Here is a 21636-nt window from a genome sequence, read left to right as displayed (position 1 = left end):
TATTTTTAGGTCAGGCAACAGGATAGCAGAGCTTTCGTATGTCATCACCTTGGAAGACTACGGACTTGTCAAAGTGCAAGAAGTTTTGGTGTCAGATTCTTCTCAAGTAAATTTTATATAAATCTTTTCTTTCTCCTATAAACATTTCTTTGAAAAGTTGAGGTTCCAATGAAAAATCCACTCTTATTATGTCAGGATATAGGTGCTTGTCTACAACGGCATGTCCCTCACACTCAGCCTCACCGTGCCGCAGGAGACCACGCAGAACCTCGAGAAACTCTGGAATACAAAGCAGCACTGGAGTTAGAAATGTGGAAGGAAATGCAAGAGGACATTTTTGAAAATCAGGTTTTTACTCTTTCTTTTTTATTACCCAAATTACATGATTGCCAGAGAAGGTTTAGCAGAATTTGTATGGAGAATGACATCAATTATATTTTATCATTTCAAGAACTGAATTTTACTCATATAGAATATTAAAACTTCAGATGTAAAGTACTCCATCCACAAATTCTGTGCTCTTAAGGAAGAAGGTACATTCTGAAGTAAACAAAGAAGGTGCTAGGTTTGAACTGCAGAATACCATCTTCACAATTTCCTCTTACTCTTTTAAGATTCAAGCTGTTAATGCTAAGTATTAATTCTGTATTCCTTTAGTTGCATCTCTACAACTATTGCTGTCTACTTCTGAAGTCATTCAAGGTGTTTTTATTTATATGCTTCTTTTTAAAAAGCAGTGAAAATCTAGTACCTCTTTGTTTGGATATTTTTCTCAAACACGCATTTTGTACTTCAGTGTAAGAAATCTTTCAGTATCCAAATCATATAGTGAGCTGTACAAGTCAGCTTACAAAACTCTTGCATCAAGACTTAGGTCTGCTAGTACTCTAAAGCTGCACTTCCAACGGTTTTGATCTGGTTTGAGGGGGTTGTTTCTCTTTTTTTTCATTTAAAAGCTTAAAAAGAAGGAAATGGTCCATATGCAAGCACTTGCAGATGAATGGAAGAAAAGAGACAGAGAGAGAGAGGCATTAGTGAAGAAAAAGGTAAGGAAATTCCCCCTTATACTTGCAAAAAGTCTAAATTGCTAAAAATTTGGCAAGGCATTTGAGAACATGTAACAAAGGATGCTGGCCTTTGCAGCTATTGATATGCATATATCTAGTCTACAACAGTGCAAAAGAATTAAAAGTAGCCTTTAATCATAGAATATTTGTTAGAAATTTCCTTAAGTTAACTTGCTGTGTTTGAGAGCTCTTTACTTGCATTTTGCTTGCCTGGTCGAAAATCTCTTCTATGGCCTGGCAGTGTATGACAACACAGTAGCCTGTACTGAGTTAGAAGGATCCTCCATTGCAAGTTCTTAATTAAGAGCTGGAGATCTGTTTTATATGGAAATTTCTAAATAAAAACTACAATATTTCCACTTTTTCCCTCCCTTGTTTAGGTAGCAGAATATAATGTTTTGGAAGAACAGCTTCAGAAAACCCTGAGAGATCTGGATAAGCGAGAACGACAGCTTTTTAGTGCTGAATCAGAGGTAAAAACTGTTCATATTAAACAATGTAATTGCATTAGCTACCTCTGTAAAGTTTGAGTTTTCACATAGTGACAATTGTGCTCAGTGTGTAAGATGTTAAATAGCCAGATTCATAGTGATACTTAGATGAACATTAGTTATTAAGCTAAGTTTTGTTACAACTACATTTTTTTTTCCGAAATGGAAGTTCAGTGAACTTTAAATGGGTTGCTAACTGTAAACCTTCTGTTCTTGACAATTAGTGTCAGTGCAGACATTTATGTAACATTAGCATGTTTCAGTTTTAAGTTTAGCACTGTCAGGTGAGTATTCACCTGAGAGTCACAAGAGTTCCTCTCTTCATAAACTAATTATGCTAGATTAATTGTTGAAGTAGGAGAAGGTGACAAGGAGATCTGGAAGAAACTTCAGGTTATCCAACGTTTTCAGTTCCTACATCTGTTTATTTTTTTTTAATATTGACAGGGTCTAAGAGGATGCAGGAGAAGCCAGTAACTATCACTGTACTAACACCTCCAATGTGAGGAAGTGAGGTGTGACTTCAGAGGTGCTGGTCATATGAAAAAAAGAAAATAAACTGCCTATTCTTGTATTTCAGAACAAACTCAAAACAATGTAGCTAAAACACTGTGGTGTTTTAGCTGTCCAACAAACTTTCTCTTTCCTTCTTGTAAATCAGATAAATTAATCTAGCCTACTAATCCCTTCTGTGCTTGTAACAAAATTGAGAACTCCCAACACAGAACTGGCTGGCTGAGCCTGTGTCCTGTTCAGTACTCAGGTTATCTGTACCTCAGGATGCAGTTTGTGCTGTAAATAATGTTTTGACTTTAGTATCTGTGCAAGAAAAACTTGGCTCAAGTTTGGCCAAGTGCATTTCAGTCTGAGTAGAAGTAGTTAATTTGAATCTCATGTTTATTTCTTTAAAACTTTCTCAAAGGTTTGTGAGATTCTAACCTGCAAGCTAGATATGATAAAAATGTGGATTCAAAAAACATCTGGACAAAATGATGTAGTATTCTGTTAGCAATTACACAGTTTGAGAAGTGGGCCATTGGAGAAGTTTCTATTCTGTTAGCAGTTATTTGGGATAGTAGCATCTTTCTAAACAGTTCAAACATTTCAAGGATTGTACTTTATTTAGCTTGATGAGAAATTATCACAGCATGCTGAGTTTGAACAGTCCAGTCTCACTGACCTAAAGACATTTTGGCTGTAGCTGTGACTTTCACAGTTTCTGCAGTGAATTGAAATTGTTAGCTTTTCACTTTGTAGAAGGAAGGTAGATGTGAAACCTACCTGAGCAATTATGTAGAATCATATAGAATGTACAGAAGAGCTCCAGAGAGCTCTGTTTTTACAGTAGTCAAGCAAGGGTATATTTGTAGCTCAAATAATAGTGAACATTTGGACAATGGGAATTTTATTGTTTAATTTCAGAAATTAATGACATATTTTCTGTTGTGAATAGCAGTAACAGTTGTAAGAAACTTTTCAGGTTAAACTTTCACTCCTGTGGATTAATATAAATGTCTCTTTTTAAGCTTCAAAGATTAAAGAAGGAGCTGCAAGCAGAGCATGAACGAAATCTGCAAGTGCTTCAGGATTCTGTGCGTCGAGCCAGGGAGGAATGTGCACACCAGCTAGAGCTGGAAAGGTCAAAAATCAAACAACTGGAAGAAGACAAGCTGCGCTTACATCAGCAGGTAAGTACACTTACGTTTTCTAATACAAGTAAACATTTTTCTATGTATAATGAGTTAAGGAGTGTTAAGAGGCAATTGTATTATGGCAACTTTGTAAGAAACATTTTAGTTAAATTCGGGAGCTCTATGCTGAGATCCATCCATGTCTGTCTTGCTCAGTTGTATGGCCAGTTTGCAGTGCAGTGCCTGTAATTATTTTTTCAACAGTGAAAATCAAGTTTCATTTAAAAGCATCAATTACTTAAAGAGCCTGAACAGCACTATACATTTCAGTAACTTAAAAAATTGTTGGCAGCTAGCATCTAAGTAGTTTGACTGTGCAGTTAGTTTTATTCTTCTAGTGCAAAAGATTAGTTTTAGTATCCTTATTGGGACAGAGGGAGAAACTTCTTGTTATTGCAGTCTTCTATTCTGAGACTAGTACTTTCTAAACAGAAAATTTAGACCATGTTCTGTTGTCCTGTAAGATGACTTTGGCACTAACAACAAGGATAGTCTAGTTATTTTTCCTGACTATAAAATAAACCATAAAAGTATTTATATTTTCTTAGCTGTTACAACATTAGACACTTAATTTGTTATTACATAGATTATATCTTACTAATGCCTAAGTGTTCTGAAAAGTACTTTGTGTAGATTAATTACTTGCTTTGCTGTTTTTCACGTCTGATAAGTGATAGTGATAATCCCATACTAGCTTTCCCTGTTTGAAGAACTGTGTCAGCCAAAGCCACATTTTTGTATTTAGGAAGAGTTGTGATCGATTTTCATGTGTTTTTTAGTTCTGTGTTAAGCACTGATATTAACATATTTGTTTTCTTGTTAGCATATGTGAACCTCGATACAGTGAACTTTTTAAAAATGTAACTGATACAAAAATGTTGCTACTCAAGCAGTCACTTATGAGATGAACATTTTCAAACTTCAGAATGCAGTCCTCTTCAGAGTGATAGGTGGATCACTTTTGCATTTTATGTTGTTGGCAGTTACCACTCCAATGCAACAGCCAGGAGTTCCTCTTGCTCTAGTGGCCAAATGCCATCAGCTAATATTCTTATTTCAAATTCATTCTTTCAGCTCCCACTGGCCATTTTTAGCTTCAACAGACCTTTTCTAAATAAAACATTACAATTACTTTATTTTTCCTATTCAGAACAGATATACAGTGGTCAGACCAAAGATCATTTAGCTCAGGATTATGGAGCAGCAATGCCTGGATTTAGAGGATGAGAAAAAGAAGTGAGACTGTGGGGGAAAAAAAGCAATACCATCAAGGGTTATATGTACTTTTTGCCAGAGTACTTACTAGCCATCAATGAAAGTTTTCTTCATGATCTCATATGATTCCTTTTAAAAAGTATTTAGTATTGCAACATCGTATGGCAATAAGGTCTAAAATTTAATTATGCCTTTTATATTTGAAAACTTTTTTGTTCTTTTGAAGCATGTTTCTTAATAATTATGGAGAATCCTTCAGTGCCTGTGGAACATACTGTTCCTGACTGCATAGGTGGTTGTCATTCTGTCTCTCTTCCAAATACAAGCCTCACTATGTTTTCTCTTGTTTTATATGAAGGAAGTTTTTTCCAGAGTATCCTGGCTGTCTTCCTCTGTGCTGTTCCTGCTATGCTTCAGTATGTGGTGGTTGTTGCCACATATTGTACATGAGACAGGCTGCTTCTTCTTTAGCTTTGTTGGGGGCGGGGTTTTGTTTGCTTACTTTGGAGTTTCACTCTAAGACCCTACTTTTTGTAATGTGCACAAACAGAAAGTTTCTATTGCTACCAGATCAGGGTTTTTTTTTTTTAAGACCTTTATGGATGTGGAGTTTTTGGTTTGCCTGGCTTTTTTTGTGTTTCTGGTTTTGGTTTTGTAACACAGAATGTTCTGGAATAAGTTATCTTATTTCATACCTTTTTTAAAGGAATTTGTCAATACACAATTTTCACACTTAGACGTTTAGAGAACTCTAGAATTCAACTTGTTTTGAGGTAAGCCCCACTCTGTACAAGAGAAGGTCCTTGAAGCATCCTGTTTGAAGAACACTCTTACTTTCTCAGTAAGGAAGTTCGGCTTTATTTGTGGGATTTTTATTGTTTCCTCATGCCCACATTTATGAGGTCTCATGAAAAATTCAATATTTGAAAGTGTTTCCAGAACCAAACGAGAAATTTAAACATTTTTCTAGAAGTTCTAAGGAGAACTGATATTTCTAATAGCAAAAAAAATAGTTACTATCTTTGGCATCATGTCTGTATATCTTCTTTAAAAATAAATAGGTAAAAATGAAAGGTGTTAAACAGCAGTATCTTTTATTTAAATTCAATAGGCTATTGTTGTTCTGTGAGGAAAACAACAGCAGCGAACTCTGGTTTTGTATGGCTCCCTGGGAAATGTCTTTGCTTTCTTATATCCATTCTGTACCAATTATAAATGAAAAAAAGCAGAAATTTGGGAGAAAAATAGAGGTGATCCAGTTAGAAGATCCAAATAATTAAAATATTGTTGTTCTAGTAAAAATTTTTGGCTTTGAAACAGAAATGAGTTCTCTAAAGCATTTTCACACAGTATTTAAACTGTTGGATGCAGTTCAAGTGCTTGCATTAGCTGTACATAAATAGAAGATCAGCATGTGGGATCATATTCTGTTAAGCAATACTTCAGTTCCATCAGGTGTATTAAGGCTGAGTAATATTTAACAGAAGAAGACATTACAAAATGTTCTTAGTATCTTTAATATATTATTAAAAAATGCTGTTAAACATTTGACTTCCTTACTTTCTCTGTAGTAAGTAATTGCATATTTCATCATTTTTCACATTACCCATTGTGTGTGAAAAGCAAAGCACTCTATAAAAGTCTTCTTGAAGCTGTGGAAGTACACTGTGAGGGCAGAGGTACCCAGCATTAAGCCATTAGTCACTGAAGCCTTTCTGCTTCAGCCTTTTTTCTAAATCATTTGGCTGTACAAAGTATTAGTAGTTTCCTTTTGCAGACATTCCTGAAAAAGTTGTGCTGTGAAATTGAGTAAGTAATAAAACTTCATACAGTAGATAATGCTGGCTTTCTTTAAAGGATGTGTAAATCTTAGTATTATGCTTTCTGTGTTTCTTCTGCAAATTGTTTTAGAATGTGAACAAAAATGTGCATGTCCTCTTCCTATGTTTATGAGGACAGACTTGCTTTTTTTCTTTCCAGTACTGAGAAAAGATCCTCTTTAAAACTCTTCCTATTATAACATTGCTGTGTGCCATCATCAAGAAATCATTAATTATGAATGTGTAACTTTCAGTGTCTGTTTTATATCAGATAATTGATAGTAAAATGTTTGTTCCAGGGACTAAGAAGTAACTTAAATTTTGTGATCTGTTTGTCTGTGAATGGGCTTTTCTGCTAACTTGCATTTTGGTTTCTTTAATGTAGCTTTATGAAGCAGAAAATAAGTATAAGACTTTGGAGAGGGAGTTCCAACAATACAAAGAACAGCAAAGTAGCAAACCAGAAATCCAGCTACAATCAGAAATAAATCTTCTCACTTTAGAAAAGGTATATTAAATTTTTCTAGTATTTAAAAATTGTCACAATGGTGTGTTCTGATAAAGGGGATGTAGAATAATACTGTGTGATGAAGTAGTTAATTTGTCCATTTTGGTTTACTTTTTCCAATAATTTCTTCAGAGTTTAAATATTCAGATGCAATTAAGGTCAACAGTGGCCTTATTTCTATAGAGGAAGCAGTAATGTTAAAACAGGAAAGAGTCTATCCTTTATATTTAAATAATGATTTATGTTGAGGTCTGAACATTCTGTTTAAAAAACAGAAAGATTATTATTTTCTTGAGGATTAATTTAAAATGGTTTTCCATTATATGCATTTTCATAATTAAGTATTTCTGCAAAAAGATTATGTTACTTACAAGTAAAATGGAATCACTGTCATAAACTGATTTTCTTAAAAGCCGTATATTCCCACAGTAGAGCATTAAATTGACATGGACATTTAATGCTCAGAATTATTATGAACTTTGAGTAAAATTGTTGGTCAAATAAAGTGAAAGAAAATTAAGCCAGCCTTCTTGGCACAAAATATACTCAGTGATATGGCCAATCTGTATGTTACTGTGTGTTTTAATAACGTCTAATTATGCAAGCAACTGATGCAAAATATTTTTGTGTTTCTACAGACTTTTTAAGTTGTACATTTTTAGATTTCCTATTTTTGTTAGATGCATTAAATGAATCAGTGCTTTAAGATCTTCAAAATACAATGGAAATTTGTCAGATTAAAAAGAAATTACTTCCTCCAAGATGTTAAAAATACCAAATTTTTATTGTATTTTGTGTGCTTCATAAATATATTCTTTTGCTTTTAATACAAATTTTTTTGCATAAATAATAAAATAAATCTTTTTAGTGGTAAAAACTTTTAGATATTTATTTAGTTAGTAAAATCAAAAGGTCACACTAGATCCAGAGATTTTAAAGAGTGGTTTGAGCAGATGGTATTTCAGAGAAAAGAATGTAGGACATATCATCCATCGGCAAATTAAAAAAAGTCTATATACCTTTTTAAGAGAGATTTATCCATAAGCATGTTTGTTAAATTAGTGTTTATAACCTTACTTTGAATAAAAAAGGAATGAGGGGACGGCTGATTTGAGAATCTTAAATTTAGAGGTTACATCAGCAGATTTAGTGCTAAAAACTAATCTTTTTCTTTTTGTATAGACGGCCATCCAATAAAAATAAGGCTATATTTTAAACAAGAAAATGTTCTTCTGCCATAATGTTTATGTTATATTGTATAACAGCTTTAGATGATGTTGTATATTATGCTACATAAACACTTTTCTTAAACCAGACCCTTTGTATATATACATCTTTCAGTGATTGTTACTGCTGTTTTTGCTTCAGCTGATATGATTTTAATTGCTTTTAGGTTGAACTTGAAAGAAAGTTAGAGTCAGCTACCAAGTCAAAGCTCCACTACAAACAGCAATGGACAAGGGCTTTGAAAGAACTTGCAAGGTTAAAACAGGTATGCAGGTTTTCTTTGTTCGTATTAGACAACCAAGTTATTGTCATGTTGGAAGCTACTAGGATCACTTTTAACTACTTGTTTTAATGTTAATAGTGTTTGTTTTTGCAAAGTAAAGCTCTCAGCTATGCTTTTAACAAAAATGAGAATAGCAAAACTGGCTTGTGTTTGATTTTGAACTCAGGAAAGGCCATGGCTCAGACCTGCAAAGTAGGCTGAATTAGTTAAAAGCAGATGTGATTTTTAAAAATAAGAGGTTTAATTTAATCCCAAATAATTCTCGTGCATCAGCACTTTCAGGGAAATATTTTGCCACAATCCCAACCATCTCGATCAGTTACAGGCCTAATAACTGTTTTGTATTTTAATTGTATAATGAATGAAGGATAAAGGTGAGAAACAAAGCCTCACTTTTAGAAATAAGGCTTTAAGTTTTGATGAATGCTGTAAAATGAAGAAAACTTAAACTGAAAGTGAAATTCTTCTCTGTTTTCAGAAATTCTAACCTCATACTAGTGTGTCAGGCTATTTTACTGCTAGGTTTTAAGAGCTCTCTATCATGTCTGTAGGCATCTGTATAAATACAGTTATATACTTTTGGCTTGAAATTACTCTGTTTAAACTTGTAGTAGGAGCAGCTTCATCCTTGTCGAATCTGTATTACATGTTGCGTTTTGTCATCATCTGTCTTTCATGAATTCCAGTAAACATTAGCTAAACAATGTGCTTAAGAATGGTTAGCATTTCCATTGGCCCTGACAAATAAATTAGTAAATCATTAATCCCAATTGATTCCTGAACAAACATTGACATGAATACATGAACATAAAGACTTCAAGTTTAGTAAAAGGTTTTTGTTGCCTGTATTCACACTTCCTTCCAGCTTGAGGAACAGTATTGGGTTTTCTTAAAGATTGTGGTACCTGCTTCATTTCTACTGATAGAATATTTAGGTTTTGGTGAGGAAGAAGTTTAACCCATGCTCTTCTAACTTATAATGCTTCTTTAATCTGTATTTCAGTTCAAATAGTCAATGCACACCATAGTCATTATTAGTAAGTTTTGACTAACCTTCATTTGCAGTCTTCAAATTGTACCTTTTTTGCCCAGTGATAAAAGGAGTCATCTCCGATTTTTGAAATATCTATGCTTGAGAAGGTGATAGGAAGAATTCTCTGATCATACTGATTAAGATTTCTTCCGCAGTCATGAAATATCCAGCCTATTTTTTCTTGCTATGTTTTAAAATTCTTGTCGAGTAAAAGCAACTTATCACACTAACACTAATGTATATTACTATCAGGTTCTTATTAGAAATTTCATCACCGTAGATCTGATGATTTGAATTTATTAATATGTGTTGATGGTTTCAGATGAGCCTCTTGATGAAAGTCTGACCATGAAATAAGCTGGCAGGTACAGTGTATTATGCTACCTAAAACTTCTACAACAGAACAAACACTTTCAAAGTAGTTTCTTGTGGTTTTTATACTGTTGTGCTTCCTCTATACTTAGTCTTTTGATAAAGGCTTTAATTGACTTTAAAGAGCCAGATAAAAGTTGAAGCAAATCTGATAAAATATTTACTGTGTTTTAAATATAAATTTGGAAACTGTACTTTAAGGAATTCTAGATTTCCTTTAGTTCAGATGATTTGTGCAATTGCGCATAGTCTGACCAATTTCTTGTTTGAATTGGATTAGTACCATGTTAATTTTGCATTGCCTCTGGTGAATAGCCACAGGGCTGTAATCTGTGCCAGTAATTTGTCACACCAAAGCTCTCTAGAGAACTATACAAAACATTTGTGTAGTGAGGATTAGACGCTGAAAGCCGTATCTTAGATTGTTAATAAATGTTAATGACAAAACCCAGCTGGTAAGCCTTGGAAATGAGATCTAATGCTTTGTGCCCATTGCCAAAAAAATGTTTAAACACAGATTTCCATTACTTAAAGGTGACCTGGTGCAGTCAATTTGTGAATTAAAGAAGCATAATCTACAGGCTAAGCATTTAGTAAAATGCTCTTCTGATTTGCAACCATAAAAGTCAATGTTTCCTTAATTAAAAAGTTTTCTTTTACTTTGGAACTAGTTCTTAGCACACATCTGGGATAGTTTTATATTTTGTAGAATATGGGAGACACAGCACATAACTTAAAGTATGGGACTGTTAATAGAATATGATCTAAGCTTCTAAGCCTGGGTAGGATTTTGAATGCCAAACACAGTGCCAGTTTTACTGAAAGACACAAAGGCACACATACATGACACTTACCTGTGCTTAGAAAATTGAGAAGTTAGTTAAACAGCTTGTAAAACTGAGTGACAACAGTCTTCACCCAGCTTGCTTTTCTTCGCTCTGTTGTGTTAATACTGTTATTCTGTAAGTCTGTGTTACTACTTCAGTTGTTATATCCCTATTCAACTTCTAGGGAGACAAAAATGTCATCAAATTAGCTAAATATTACAATTTCTGGACATTTCAAAAACTCTTTCAATGCTTGCTGATTGGGTGATCTTAATACTGCACAAATGAGTTTTTTTTTTTTTTTAATGTGAGCATTAGTTCTCAGAATAATCCCAGCTATTTGCACGAAATTGCATCCCTGCTTATGCAGAACTTATATATCAAATTTAATACCTGTCTGGGTGAAACAAGCATTATAACAAAACAAAAATCAAAACTGGCAGAAATGTAATTTTCAGCAGTTGATAATCAATTAGATTTAATCCAAATAGCCCAAATCTCAAAATGTGCATGCATCCAGTGTTCTATTTTCAGAAGTTTTCTAATGTGTTTGTGTCCTACAGACCTGTTAGAACCAGCACTGAAGTATTTTTTTAGAAGAGCGTAGACCATATTGGCTGGCTGACAATTCATTTTGTCTTGTCCGGTATCTTGCTTACCCTCTCAGTAATTAATTTGATTAATTTATAAGTAATTCAGCCAAGGATAGGATGTAAATCTTTGTTAAAAAAAGTAAAAAGGCACACATACACATAAAAAAACCCTACAGTTAAAAGTCTAAATCTTGGTTAAAAACTGTGTCTTGAAACCATCCAGGCCCTCCTACTGACTTGTCAGCTCTGGGTTATTTTCAGAAAACTTTACTTGAGTTCCTTAGCTTCAATTGTAAGTTTTTCCCACAGACTTGCATGGTATGTATGAGTGGGAGAGTGAATAGTGGCTGCTATTTAGCCATTGTTTAGTCTAGTGTATGTGTGTTTACATCTCCCTTTTGGATTTATAGGCAGCTATGGCAAAATAAAGATTGTGCTTCCTTGATTGAAGAGCCTCTTAACTAAAGCACCTGGTGGCATACAGGGATTCTTTAATGATCTGATTATAATTCAAATTTTGATGGTTTTTTATTATCGGTTAATTTTTATTACATGCTGATATTTCTGTAGTATCATAAGTTTCAAAACATGATTGAGATTTCCACCACACAGGCTTCTAAAACAGTATTCCATTTCTCAAGCACTCCATAAGAGATGAAAACTGGTGAAAAAAATCAGTAAAACCTTGAAGTAAATTATCTGATAACTAGAATGCAGACTTGTTTAGTATGGGTTTATTTTGTTTGTGGAGGAGAATGGCAAATTATGAAATTAATAAGTGACAGGAATATTGGTGATGAGTTTTACTAAAGGAGGTGAGTGAGGAGCTGAAGGAAAAGGACCAGGAGGAATAGCAGGATTAGCAGTGCTGAGAAGGTACCTGGACCAACTAATACATATTGCAGGCATAATTCTTAATATTCTTGCACATAGTATTCTTGATTCATCTGTTATTGCCCTACTATGGGTTTGTGGCTGATAATTGGGTGATGGTGCAAGTGTAATATATTTCCAAGTGTTCTGAGTTTACGGTTTTATTTTCTGTTCGCAGAGTTGCCTGTAGTCCAGCAGCTGATGATTCTGGAGTGTTCCCTTAGATGAAATTTAGAAATGCAAAATGTTTAGAAACAAAAATTCTAATACTTCTTATTGAGATTTAAAATAGCCTGACTGTCTTGCATAAGCGGTTGGGAATAAATCTGAAATGTTACTTATTTTAGGATATATTATAAGAGTAAAGTTTGGAAAGTTAGCCAGAAAATCTTGACTGAGAATTTTCAGCATGCAGCATGTATGTTTAAACTCGCGTGCACTGATACACTTGGCGAATAGCAAGTATTCAAATATATCTTAATTTTTATGTATACACAGAATATAATGAAGGGAAGTTGCAAGGGGATTTAGAAATGTTGAACTTAATTTTATGTGAAATAAGAGTGCTGAAGTGTTTTATTAATATTGTTTTTTTACTTCAAAACATCTCACAGTAAATTCTGCTACATTTCAAATCCTACTATACAGTAGAGATCTATTCCTTCTCTATTTAAAAAAGAAAAGTATTTGTTACTCAGTGGATTATTACTTTATCATGGGAGAAGTGGATTTAATACCTGAGTGTCTGATAAAGTGACACCGTGGGTTTCATCACTGAGATGAATAAGAAATCCTTCTTTCTCTCTCACCATAACAAAATACAGTCTTTTTATGGTCCCTCAACATATCATAACAAATTTGTATATAAATTAATTTAAAGTGAGCTTGCCTCCCTTCTTATCAAACTGTTGTAAATCCTTTGACATCTTCTTGTATTGATGGATTATTAGGAAATGGGTTTCTCTTGCTCTGCTATGAATGGTGTACATAGAACAAGTTTTCTGTTATGTACCCTACAAATTGTTATGACAGACTTTTTAAAGGAGTCAAAGACTAATGTTGGGAAAGACATTTGAAAATCACAGTATGAAGTGTGTAATGTAAATTGCGCACAGGATCCATCATGAAAGAATCCCTTCTCACTTGTTTTAGTGTCTGTTTTCCAAGCTGGACTGTCATGAACTGAATGATAGAAAAATCTTGCTTCAGCAAGTGTTTTTTTTTTTTTTTTTTTTTTTTTTTTTTTTTTTTTTTTTTTTTGATTTAATGTTATTGTGCCTAAATGTTGCTATTCAGGGCCATAGCATGGCATGCCTGGAAGATTCTTGACTTTCAGCGACTGAAATTAATCTGAGCTTTTCCCTCAACATACCAAATATGTACACCATAATTGTATTAGTAATCAAGTTAAATATCAAATCACATTTATCTGAAAGGAATTTCCAACATTAAGGAACAACATTAATTCCCAACATTAAAGGAAAACCCAACATTAGCTTGGAGACAAAATGTACTAATCAAGGTGTTCCTCTCCTCTATTAAGAAAACAAGAATTAAGCATACAGTGTATTTTATCTTGTTTCCCTACGAATCTAGGGCTGTTATCCTTAGCAAAGAGCATGCTCACTAGTGACACTGGTTTTGGTTGGTTTTGTGTTTGTTGGGTTTTTTTGATAGAATTTTTCTCCAGAGAAAAATATCAAAAGGAGTAGGAACTGAACAAAGGATTTTGCAGAAAAGCCTTGCTTTTCCTTCATCTGTCCTTGGCTTCTTCATGATTCTATGTTGTCTTTTTCTTGGTTTAATTAGACATTAAAACATTTCTTAAAGTTGTGGTTCCATAATGAACTCGTTCAATGAGGACATGAAGTACTATTCTATTAAATAATGTCTGGTCAATACAAAAGCATTGGGACTGGTGTGTTCTCTTTCTGGTCTGATTGAGCTTCAGACATTGTTCTATTCACCTTAAATACATGTACTTCTTCTAACATATACCTCTGCTATCAGCTAGTCTTAAAAAAAAAAAGCTGTTTGGCTCTCAGATTGCCGTCGTGAACATGTTGCTGGACAGCAGAAATGGATGAATGATTGAACTTTCCTGCCTCAAATAGTAACTCATCAACATATCATGAAGCCTGTGGTCCCACATGCTGCTTCTGGCCAGCATGCAGTTGGTTATGCCTTTCTTCTGCAATGCAGGTGGAAGAGCACTTTCAAAATTTTCTCTCATTGATCCGAGTAATATACTTCACAAACTGAAGGACTGGCTTAGAAGGCTTCTATTCAGTGTAGTCACAACTATGTGATGATTTGTGTTTATATGAAAGTATTGCTGTTCTAATAGCAAATGCTACTCTGTTTTACATTGGTTTTGCAATATTTAATTTTTGGTCAATTTTTGCACAATGTACCTGCAAAATTAATTCTCTCATACAATTTTTGAGATACATCTGCCAAATTCATGTAAGATTCATACCCCAGCTTCTCAATGAGACAATGAGAACATGAATAAATTGAATTGCAGAAGGAGTTTTGTAAAATTAATTCTTGTCTTACAATCTGCAAAAAAATTTATTGGACTGAAAATGATTGTATTGCAAATCAGCCTGGGTTGAAAGGCTGGTAAAAGAGATAATGGCAATTAAAAGTCCTCTCTTGTATAAAAGTGCTGAATTTTTGACATCACCTAAGAGGAAAATGTCAGTCTCATCCTCCACAGGAACAGGATGGTTTTCCTACAGGTAAGTCTGTTTCTTGTAATGATATTATATAATTTGTTGTGAGTCTTTCAAAACTCTTTCTGCAGTTAGATAATGTCAACAGGAAAGCCAGGATGTACTAGACATTAAATTCAAAGCCACAATTTGGATATGCAGGTATATTGTATCTATTTCAGTGGTATCTCTGTTTCTTATGTTTGTGGTCAAATCTGGAGAAGTAGCTAATCACCAGGCAGATTTTCTGGATTATTTACCTGTAAAGACAGATAACTAGAAATTTCTGGATTTGTTCTACATATACAAGTCAAGGGCTTCTCCCCTGAGACTAAATAGGACTTCACAAAGGAGATTTACAGTACTCAAAATTTTAGGTCTCGTGTTTGAGTTAAGGTCTTAGTCACAACTTTTTTTTTTTTTTTCCTGAAACAGAGGTATTTTAATTTGCTTAATTTTGTAAAGGATTTAGCTTAGGAAATTGAATGGGGACACTGAGGATAGTGATTGATGGTCTCAAGAAGAAGTAAATACTTGCTTGTCCTGATACTTTTAGATTCTATGTAATTGAGGTAATCAGATTGACTATCAGTATATGTACTTGTTCTGTTAATTGAAGGTGAGCTGGTTTTGTAGCAACCTGCTTAAGACAGGATCATGTTCAGTGTTTTTTCTTACTACCTGCATTTAGCAAAATAAACATTATTTCAACTATCAAAATAATTATGATAATTCCATTCTTCCTCACTGCCTGTTTATTCCATTCTTCTTTGTAGCCTGTTTTATACTTGAAATATAGCTTTACTGTCTGGGTACTGTTGCCTATTGGCAACAGACGTATTTGGGAGCCAGAGAATAATGTTGTGATATTTGCTGGGGTTTTAGGGAAAAAAAAAACCAACAAAACCCACTCTCTGCCTCTTCTTGTAAATACTTCAGCAGTACTGCTTTATTTTTTTCAAGCATAGATGTCTGCCTTAATTCAAAACTTCTAGCATGCTCAAGTATGTTGTTTAGTGATTAATTTCCACTCTTTCAGTAACTTGAATCATGTCTCTAATTGGAATATTCCTAGTTTTGAGGTTTCAGCCATGCTTTCATTGGATGGGAAAGACTCAGCTAGTGCACTGATGTGAGATGTCAGTCTGGTCCATACAGAGGCTGGCAGTAGATGCACAAGATCTAGAAACAAGATATCTTGGATATCTTGAATAGCTTCCAGCATCCCCCAGTCACTCAGTTAAGTACATTGTGAGCCAGTTCAGACTATTGTCTTTAATGGACATAAGTGAAAGTTTCCTTTTCATTTTTGTCTCTGTAATATCCCACTCTTTATTCCTCTGCTTTTTCCGCACTGAATTGCATTGTATCAGCAGCAAACTTGCATAGGGATTTTTTCATTTATGGATATGTTGAAGAGTAGATTCTTGTGGAATTCTGCTGTTACCTTCTTGCTCTTGTGGAGATGATCAATTGCTGTGCTTTCCCTGGTGTTACAAACCCTGAGTCAGCTGGGAGTATTTTTAGCTGTGACTGCTTCGTTGTGTGTTTGGTAGGAGATTTCTTTAGTGTGGTGTTTGGTTGAGTTTAAGATTAGCAGGGAGAGTGACATTTCTATAAAAGCTAGATTCGTTCTGCCTGATCTACCCATACACTCCAAGTTTGGATTTAGTTACGGTTTCAACTAGTTCAGCCACTATGGAAGTTAAATTCTGCTGGTACTTTCTGGGTATTTCTAAAGCCCCTGTTTAAAGAAATAATAAAATAAAAAATGGAAAAACTGTAGTGTCAACACCAGTTTTAGTGAAGGATTAAGACTAATTTCCAGTCAGTGTCACAACTTTTTGTTTGAATTTCCTTAAAGCTCTTGAAAATTCTGAATAGTAACTTCTGTAGTAACTTGCTTTAATATTGACTGTATGTATTTGTAGATTATTTTCAGGCTAAAGCAGAACAGGTTTTGTTATAGTATTCTTCAACTCTTTCCCACATAAAAAAGGGTTTCTCTCACATGGGAATGCTCTTCTGCAATGAATTCTTGATGGGGAAGGAAGGACTATGGCCTTATCTTACCAAGTGCTTTTTTTTATGCTTCAGTCATCTATCAGCTGTAGACTTTTTGGCAGGGTTCCTGCTTCTGGTTTTTTTATTAGTATGTATCTCTTTAGCAAGATGTTCTTCAGGATTTATAACCTGTCTCACTGAAGTTCTAACATTTAATTTGTCTGCCTAGTGTATTGAATATAGTATAAAAACAAATTTTTTAGAGTATTTAAGGTTGATTTCTTGTGGCACCCTTCTCTATTGCATTGTCTGTTCACATTAACAGTTAAAGTCTTTTTTTAATACCAATTTCTTTTGAAATTCAGATTTTTTTGCCCTTTATTGATCATCAACAGGGAGTGTTTAAAATGCTGGCAGCTGGAATTCAGGAAACTACCCGATTAAATTCTTTAAAATTTTATGAGGTTGACTGTATAAATAATATGCTTACACATACCAAACAAAAACATTTACCTTTTTTTACCTGCATTATAAATATTATACTGATTCTATTAACATAATCAAACACTCCAGATGAAAGCAATGTCAGAATTGCAAAGATAAACTTGCACTTCATGATATGCCTAGATCCAGGATGTTTGTGTAACCTCCTGTCTTATTTTTTAACTGCTTGAGGTCTTCTGTCTTATTCTGGGCATTAGGCTGACTGTACTCAGTGCACAAGGTCGTATGGAAAATGACTGGGAGGAAAAAGTGATAAAGGGGAGAGAGGACCACGTTTACTAAACTACTTTAATGTCATGAAGTGGTAGTGGATCCAAACATTAGTTCTTTAAATATCTGTATAGAGCTTAAAAATTTAGAGCCAACCAACTTTTAGAATGGATAGACTGATTTCAGTAAATCGAAAAAATAAATTATCTGAACTTTTACATAGTGCTGTACAAATGTGAAAGCACACCTTGCCAGAATTTTGTTTCCAATGCTTATTTTTTAACTACAAGTTAAAATTTTAAAAAGCAGTTCTTCAAGCTTATGTACTAGGCACTATGGGGCTGATAAATAGAAGCTTCCTGCAGCTATTTAGTTTTTATTTTCTGAGAATAAAAGGAAAAAATTCATATACCATATACTGGAGAAGTAAATCTCAGTAGCTCGAGCAGTTCCAGAATTGTAAGTTTTGTGTCTACCAACTTAAGCCAGAGTTAGTAAGAGGTTTTGTTAATAATTTTGCTATTTTGTTAATGGGAGGATATCTGTGCTTGTGCTGCAGGTGATCCAGCCTGGACAGGTTTACTGTGATGCTGATAGTCACTAATCTTAAGCATTATAGATATCACTAACTAAGACATTGTTAACTCCTACATTTCTAAGACCCCTGGAGATGTAATTGTCATGATTTCATTCCTAAAGTTCTGCTCTGTTGCTATAATTAGCACTTTTACATGTAATCACATAGTCAACTGAGTTATGTCTTCACCCTTTCCCACTCAGCGTGAACAGGAAAATGCAATGGCTCACCTTAAAAAGCAGCAACAAGAGCTGGAGCACATGAGGTTGCGCTATTTGGCAGCAGAGGAAAAAGAGCTGGGGAAAACAGACCGACAAGAGCTAGAGGATATCAGAAATGAACTTAACAGGTACAAAAAGTATTTGTAATATTCCTCCCAACTGTCCCCTTTCCCTTTTTTTTTCTTGCTGTCAGTCTCAAAGCAGTAGAATACACAAGTAAACCATTACTGGCCATCAGTTCGGTGGAAAAACACGACTTGGTGTCCCCTGGGTAAAGACTGGACATTTGTAAAATGCAGCAGTACAGCAGTGTAGGAAAATCCATGTTTAACACCACCTTTATTTTTTGTTAAAGTCATAGATATATAGCACCAAGCTTTTTTCTCTTTTAAACCTTCAGTTCTAAGCACAGCTGCTGTGTTAAGAAAAGAATAAGGTGCATTTTATTCTTATTCTGAATACATTAAAATTTTAAATTTATCTAATGTTGTCCTCCAAAAACTGTCTGCACTAGTTTTGTGTGTTTTACCCTGTTAATTTGATTGCAGTTTACATTATCAAGCAAAAGTGTTGACAGTGAATATCATAGTTATATATGCACAGATAAAAGGTTTTGTTAATGTTTAAGTATTATATTAGTATTTCTTTTAGGTGTAGTTGTTTTCCCTAGAGACAGAGTAATTTTTTACATTTTGTAGATTTCTTTATTTTACTTAGCAGTTCAGTAGATAAACTAAAGACTTAATGCAAAGACATTCAAAGTGGGGATTAATATTCTCTAATTCTTTCTGTTTTATCAATATCAGGCTAAAACAACAAGAAGAGAGAAAGAAATTGCAGGATGCTAGAGATAATTCTTCTGATAAAGTGGATAGTCTTCCCTATAGAAAGCTAAATGAGAATACAGATGATTATCTTTCTCGTCTGATAGAGGAGAGGGATACCCTGTTGAGAACAGGAGTCTATAATCATGAAGACCATATTGTCAGTGAACTTGATCGTCAAATCAGCGAAGCTATTGCAAAAAGGAACATTACCATTTAAAAGCAAAAAGTTTTTAGAGCCGGAATCTGAATGGAATGACTTTTATAAGCCTATAGTACTTTGCGAAATATGTAACATCATGCTTTGTTTTGCACATTATGGTCAGCTCTCTTTGAAGTCAATGTAAATATTTGCAACATGTCAAGTTAAGCACAGTTGTAAGTTTTATGGGGATAATGACTGGTTTTTAATGTTTTTATGCTCGTATATATATATATATAATTGTGTGTGCTTGTGTGTGTGTAAATTTATTTATCTTGTGCACCCTCTTCTGAAATGTTTCTTTTTGCAACACCCTGACTAGGTTTATTTGTAACAGTTTTAGTATTGATTCTAAGAGGTTTTTAGTCAATATTGTTATGATTTCATTCAGTTTTTAAAAAATATCTCTTCAGCTATACTAGGGCAAAATTACATGAGCTGTTTTCTCTGACAAAACTCTTAATTCTGGACTGAACTAAAGTACCCAATGTTAATTTTTTTACTAAGTGCAAAGTAGTAAGTTTTTGCTTCTTTGCAAAAAGAAGCAGTCAGTAAATAAGCAACAAGGTTTTGAGTGTGAGGGGGGAAAAAATCAAACTGTATGAAACTGAAGCCGAATCAGTAATTAACTATCTTGATTGTGCAGGGTTGCCCCAGCAGTTTTGCACATATCCTGGTAAGGGTATACCATAAGGGTGAAGACATTCAGAAGTATACATGCATTCTTGTATTAATTCCTAAAGATACTTGAAGCCATAATACTGAAACAAACATAAAACAAGAGCTTTTTTAAGTCAAGATATTTTTTTAATCAGGATGTAACCACTTTCAAGTTACCTAACATGTATTTCAAAATATGTTATCTCATTACCAGTTAAATTATATGTAAAGTTTTGTTGGATTGTGGAAGTACAAACAGCGTGCAAGGGGGAAATCTACAATTAATGTTAGTTTGTGCATAATTGCAATTGAAAACCTTTAGTTTGCCAGCTTTCATTCCATTTCCGTTAGGTTTGGTGGATTTACCTAAATAACATTAACTTACTTAACACTGTCCATTCAATAGGCATTCTTGTCTGTCTTGTAGTCAAAAGTGTTTCCATTTGAATGTCAAGTACAAAAATCATCTTAGATTTATTACTTTCAGAATGAATGAAGATACCAATGGAAAAAGTAGTGGTTTGGGGATTTTGCATAAAATAGTGAATTTCATAGAGAGGCTTGTATACATGTCACCTTCCTGTTTTGTGGTTTTAATTATAAAATGGGAGGAGGGGTATTTGTACCTGGCTTTACCTCTCCATGCATTTTGTCCTCGTCTTTGCCATGAGTGTAGGTCCTAAATAAACTATTCATTTAGACTGCTTAGAAAAGTTACAAACAAGCTGTATAAATATTGAGATCATATTCCCTGAGGAATACTTGAATACTTCTCAATACCAGATTTCGTAAGACTTTTGTAAATGTATTTTTCTAAGTAGTGAGCTTAGAAATCTCTCTCCACTAGTAAAGAAAATATCACCCTCTTAAATCCCATAGAAATCCATGAAATGCAAATTTGCAATACTTTTTTACATGATGCTGTGTCATATCACTGATATAAGGTTATATGCAATTTTGTAAATGATGCAGGGAGCTTCTGTCTTGACAGGAAAACTTGTTCATGGCTTTTTTTCTTCAAATGCTTGTGTAGTTTCTTCTCTAGACACTGGAGGGTGCCTGAGACTTAAATATTGCAAAGACAGTGTTGAGTAAATTTTTGTAACTGGCTGGTTATTGAACTGGTATTTTATGACTTTTTAGGTGTATTGTTTTATAAAATAAAATTCGATTTTCAAGTAAATATTAAGGACTTTGCATTTATTTTTAAACTACATATTTGAGCTAATAGTTTTGTTTACATTTTTCAGTCATTACAGATTTTAGTGCTTGAATTTATAAAATAAAAACTTGTTAATGTAAGTTAATTTAACTTTTTGGTTTTTTTAATAATTATTTTTAATGGAGTCTCTTTTGTGGCATGTAAAAAATTACAATCATGTTGCTGCATGTTTTAAAAGGAACTTGAGTTTTCTTTCTAGCAAATCAAAGTATTGAGTAAATTAAACAGCATGCTTGTTTAACAACATTTATAAACTTCATAATTTAGGTTATTTGCATCCATTTAGCCATTTGAAAGATCACAGCTTACAAGGTGCAAAGCATTAATTTTATGATTATTAAAACAACTTATGTCAAATATTTGTTTTGTTTTATAATCATTACTCATAGTGTTCATTGTTTGTATTAGAATGAGGAAATTAATGATAATCTGAGCTGTATGTTTCAATTTAATTTTTTCCAGCATAATTTGTCTCTCCTTCAGTCTGAAGTAGTC

At 33.8% G+C, this 21636-nt stretch overlaps 1 protein-coding gene across 2 annotated transcripts in view; it reads left to right on the top strand.

The window, feature by feature from the left end:
- Window positions 1–21102, top strand: part of CEP120 (centrosomal protein 120) — a 38378-nt gene extending 17276 nt beyond the window's left edge. Inside the window, exons 13-21 of one of the 2 annotated variants that reach the window (XM_079331611.1) lie at window positions 10–106; window positions 196–348; window positions 957–1046; window positions 1448–1540; window positions 3085–3246; window positions 6670–6792; window positions 8186–8284; window positions 18216–18361; window positions 19040–21102. In XM_079331611.1, the coding sequence (XP_079187737.1) occupies window positions 10–106; window positions 196–348; window positions 957–1046; window positions 1448–1540; window positions 3085–3246; window positions 6670–6792; window positions 8186–8284; window positions 18216–18361; window positions 19040–19277 (1201 nt within the window). In that variant the 3' untranslated portion in view covers window positions 19278–21102. The remainder of the gene's footprint in view (window positions 1–9; window positions 107–195; window positions 349–956; window positions 1047–1447; window positions 1541–3084; window positions 3247–6669; window positions 6793–8185; window positions 8285–18215; window positions 18362–19039) is intronic. The other variant, XM_079331610.1, reaches the window with a different exon arrangement.
- The last annotated feature ends 534 nt before the right edge of the window (window positions 21103–21636 follow it).

This window comes from Erithacus rubecula (assembly GCF_903797595.1).
Source record: "Erithacus rubecula genome assembly, contig: SUPER_Z_unloc_5, whole genome shotgun sequence".
NCBI classification, from domain to species: Eukaryota; Metazoa; Chordata; class Aves; order Passeriformes; family Muscicapidae; genus Erithacus; species Erithacus rubecula.
The sequence above is the reverse complement of the archived record's forward strand: the minus strand, read 5'-3'. Positions and strand labels throughout refer to the sequence as shown.